Source organism: Galeopterus variegatus, unplaced genomic scaffold, assembly GCF_000696425.1.
Source record: "Galeopterus variegatus unplaced genomic scaffold, G_variegatus-3.0.2 Scaffold10940, whole genome shotgun sequence".
NCBI lineage: Eukaryota > Metazoa > Chordata > Mammalia > Dermoptera > Cynocephalidae > Galeopterus > Galeopterus variegatus.
Genome location: NW_007737051.1, coordinates 27,777 through 32,467, shown reverse-complemented (window position 1 = coordinate 32,467; position 4,691 = coordinate 27,777). Strand labels below are relative to the sequence as shown.

Sequence of the window (4,691 nt, the reverse complement as noted above, 5' to 3'; positions counted from 1 at the left end):
GAATGTAAATTAGTAGAGTCAATGTGAAAAACAGTATGGAGATTTCTCAAAAAACTACAGATAGAACTACCCTGTGATTCAGCAATCCCACTTCTGGGTATGTATCCAAAGGATATGAAATCAGTTTGTTGAAGTGATTATTAGCACTCTCATGTTTATTGGAGTATTATTCACAATAGCCAAAATGTGGAATCAACCTAAGTGTCCATTAAAGGATGAATGGGTAAAGAAAATGTGGTGTGTCATTTGCAACAACATGGATAAACCCAGAGGAAATTATGTTAAGAGAAATAAACCATGTACAGAGAGACAAATACCACATGATCTCACTTATATGTGGAATCTAAAAATTTTTCTGGTGGGATGGGGGGATGTTGGTCAAGGGATTGAAAACTTTAGTTACACAGGAGGAATAAATTAAGAGATTTATTGTAAAACATAGTGACTATAGTTAATAAAAATGTACGCTTGAAAATAACTGAGAGTAGATTTTAAGTGTTCTCACCAGAAAAATAAGATAAGTATGTGAAGTAATGCATATGTTAATTAACTTGATTTGATCATTACACAATGTATGTCTATATCAAAACATCATGTTGTACACCATAAATATATGTAACTTTTATATGTGTATTAAAAAGTAATTGTTTTAAAAAAAAGTAGTTATAGTGGCCTTTGCTTGCCTCCAACTCATCCAGCTCTTTCTTGCTTGAGGACTTTTTTACATGTTGCTCCTTCTGTCTCAAAGTATATCCCTAAATGATCCCCTTTACCTGGTGGCTCCTACTCACCCTTCGGGCTGTAGGTTTAATGTCAATTCCTCTGGAAGACTAGCCCCACACCAAGGAATCTAAATTAGTTTCCTTTTAGTATTCCCCCACCCCAGCCTCTGCATATTTTTCTGTGGATTTTCTGGCCATTCTGGGACTCTATCTCTTCCTCTATTAACATTAATTTAATCCCTTTGCTTACAATTACTTGAGATTTTTCATCAATTATGTAATGCTAATAGCTACCTTGAAAAGAATAAATAGTATGATGTTCAGGGAATGAATGTGGGGCTAAGACAAGATAGTATTGGAAGAACAGCCACATACATAGGAAGGAGATGCCATAAGGAGGTTCCGTTCTCAAAGGAAAGAAAAAAAAANCCACATACATAGGAAGGAGATGCCATAAGGAGGTTCCGTTCTCAAAGGAAAGAAAAAAAAAATTAAAGACAAAGACATCTTAATATGCAGGTTAAGAGAATAAATCAGGGAACAGAAAGGGCCACTGAAGTTTACTGCAGAATGGATCTGAGTAAGGTTGCCTGTCATCTTCAGGAATAGGAGAGCAGTGATAGATAGATTTTCTGATTCTTTTCCGTGGAACTGCACAGCCTGGATATATGCCCTCATTTTCTCTCTTCAGCTTGGATGCATCTTTGCTTTCATGTTAGTTTCTGAATGACCAATATAGAGCAGTGAAATATAATTAAACTTCTTCTGGAACTGAGTATTCCCTTCTCATATCTGCTTATCCTAGTTGAAGTACCAATGACAATAGAAAGCGAGAATATCTCAACTTCTTTGAGCCTCATTCTCATCATATGTAAAATGTCCTTATGTTACAGTGCAATCGGACAATTAAATGAGAAAATATGTGAGAGCACACATTGTCTCTGGCACATAACAGGATGAATAGTTAAATATTGGCTTTTTAATTAACAGTATATAAAGTCTGACCCATTGTTCTTCGAAGAGCTGATTTGAATTCCTTATTTCGCAGACTGTAAACCATTGGATTGAACAATGGAGTAAGGATGGTATAGGACACAGATATTAGGGTGTCTTGGCTTGAAGAGTAATTGGACTTGGGCCTTAAGTAGATGAAAGAGGCACAACCATAGTGAACAGTTACCACAATGAGATGAGAGGCACAGGTGGAGAAGGCCTTATATCTTCCAACAGAGGACGAGATTTTTAGAATGGCAGAGAGGATGCGAATGTAGGAGACCAGGATAAGTAACAGTGGAATAACCAGGGCAAATACACCGAGTATGAATATGACCAACTGACTGAGGCGGGAGTGGTGAGAGGCCAGCTGGAGGACAGGAGAGATGTCACAGAAAAAGTGATGGAGCTGGTTGGAGGAGTGGAAAGGCAGGTGAAATACCAAAGATGTGATGACCTGTGCAGCAGTAAATCCACAGGTGCAGGCAGCAGCCACTAGCCCCGCGCACATGCCGTGTCCCATGAGCACTGTGTAGCGCAGTGGGTTGCAGATGGCCACGTAACGATCATAACCCATGGCTGCCAGCAGGAAGGAGTGAGAGCAGCCAAGGAAGAGGAAGGTAAACATCTGGATGCCACAGCCCAGGAAAGAAATGGTCTTCTTCTGGGCCAGCAGGTCAACCAGCATCTTAGGTACAATGACGAAGGTGTAGCAAGTCTCAAAGCAGGAGAGAACGGCTAGGAAGAAGTACATGGGGGTATGAAGGGCTCTGTCCAGCACAATGGTGGACATGATGATCGCGTTAGTACACAGAGTGAACAGGTAGAGGAGCAGAAAGACAACAAAGAGCAGCCACTGCAGCCCAGCCAGAGAGGAGAAGCCGAGAAAGACAAACTCTGTCACCACAGTCTCGTTGACCTGCTCCATGGAGAGCACTTTTACAGAGGAGAGTCAGGAACAGAGGTAGAGTCCAGGATCCAGGGAGGAGAATGCAAATGTATGGGAAATTCAGCACAAAGTTCGCAGCGGACAGGCATTTTCAGATATTTGTTGTAATTCTTCACTTCCCTCTTAAAAATGTCTGCTAAAAGAAGAATGAAGGCTTAATATGTCACAGAATCACTGACAACCAATTGTGAAGCTTTCTCCAACGTGAAGAACACTTTATCTCTCTAGCCAAGATTTAAGAAATTGTCTAATAATTTTCCCTTTTATCATACATATGGACTACTGTCTTTCTTGCTCAGCACAAGTCCAAGGAAACTAGAGCTCAAAAGCTAAAAAATGTTAAGTTGAGCGATTTGAACCTGATCAGAACATAGAAGGAAATAATGCAGTTCAGACACAAACATGTGAACTTTACTTCATCCAATCATAAAACAAAAAGGAGAGGAAGAATTAAATGGTCTCTGAATAAAAGTACGAGGGGACTTGTGTTTACTGAGGATTTATTATACACTAAGATATTTGGTAAGGATATCCTATAGCATCTAAATTATCATTGCAATAATCTTATGCCAGTACTCAAAACAATAAGAAAACAAACAACAACAACAACAAAACCTTTCTGACAGACTGACTAACAAGAGACCAATTAGAAATACTACTGGAGTCTCCTCAAGCTAGAGCATTGAGTCGAGGATGGAACAACACCTACATTAGTTTTCAAAACGATTATCTTTTTTCAGGAGGAGAACAGTCACTAAGGTGGTAGAGAGAGACTAGTAACTTCATCACATTTTGCAATACAATTTTCTTTTCCATTCTAAGGTAACTCAGATAAACTCAGAAAAGTAGAGTTTTGCAGAAACAGCTCAAAGCTTTTTACAGAGAGTGAGAGAGAATGGGACAATTGGGAAATCTGCCAGGTTTCACTTTACTGCTATAAATCATACATAGGCTTTGTATCTTTTATATATTGTTATGTCAATAAGATTCTTTCTGAACACTCTGCTACTAAAACAGTTTGCAAACTGATAGAAAGGATTAATTCTAAAGTCATATTAGGCCTACTTTTTCTATGGGTGCATTTTCCAACTACCCAACCTAATAAATAAAGTGTTGCCTGGATGCAAAATCATCCAGCACATCTTTGCTGTATCCAGACATTATTTATATACTTCTGAGACTTTAACATCATTTTGTATTGAGTAATTATTGGCATCTGCTACCAGGAATTTTTGTTTTTGTTTTTGCATTTTTTCCAATCAATAGCAACCCTTTGCTTTCAAGACACTAAGTTAAATCATTAGACATTTCTGAACCTCATTGCATTTATCCCTATAATTTGGTGATAGTATTTTTTCCTTTGTACTTAATAGATACTGTCCCTAAGCTTAGTTGGTATAATTATTCCTTTTACTGAAGTTAGTATTAGGAGACACATATATTCTACTTTTAAAGCTTTTTAACATGATGAGATTTTTTTTATTTGGTAACTACAAAGATATTATTAATATGTATAAATATAAAGTATATACCAGGTATATTTCTATTATATATCTGGGTGTATGAGTGTGTGTGTGTGTGTGTGTGTGTGTGTATTAGTTGCATGTTTTCTGTATCAAGAAAGGCAAAAGTATCCTTACATAATTTCTTCTCGTGGATAGATGGATTTCTGTGTATTCAAAACACTAAAGAAAACTAAATTTATGGTAATTGTTTATCCTTATCTCATCACTTTTCCAAAAAGCTTTCATCTGGATCACCTTTCCATGAATCAATCTTTATCTCCCACTGGGCTCTCACTGTAATGAATATTATGTAAAAAATGGACCACAGAAGCTAGAATTCTCTGATTCTGAAGGAGTATCTATACCTACTCAAAACCAAAGAAATTTAGGTTTGACATATTTGTCACTCAGGCCTGTACCATCAGCTAATTCTAGTCAAGAGTATTTTCACATAGTATTAGTATAACCCTATAGCCTAGATTAATTGTGTGATTAATATATTTGAGCTTTTCATGATGTATG

The 4,691-nt window shown here is 37.4% G+C and overlaps 1 protein-coding gene across 1 annotated transcript; it reads right to left on the bottom strand.

Moving 5' to 3' along the window:
• Nucleotides 1–1,658: 1,658 nt before the first annotated feature.
• On the bottom strand, nucleotides 1,659–2,717 carry LOC103610325 (olfactory receptor 10K1). Its single transcript, XM_008594514.1, has one exon. It carries the CDS (start codon nucleotides 2,641–2,643, stop codon nucleotides 1,702–1,704), a length of 942 nt encoding a protein of 313 aa, XP_008592736.1. The 5' UTR covers nucleotides 2,644–2,717; the 3' UTR covers nucleotides 1,659–1,701.
• Between the last annotated feature and the right edge of the window lie 1,974 nt (nucleotides 2,718–4,691).

Excerpts from the sequence above, each read along its gene's own strand:
- LOC103610325 (XM_008594514.1), bottom strand. The coding sequence starts at position 2,643 with ATGGAGCAGGTCAACGAGACTGTGGTGACAGAGTTTGTCTTTCTCGGC.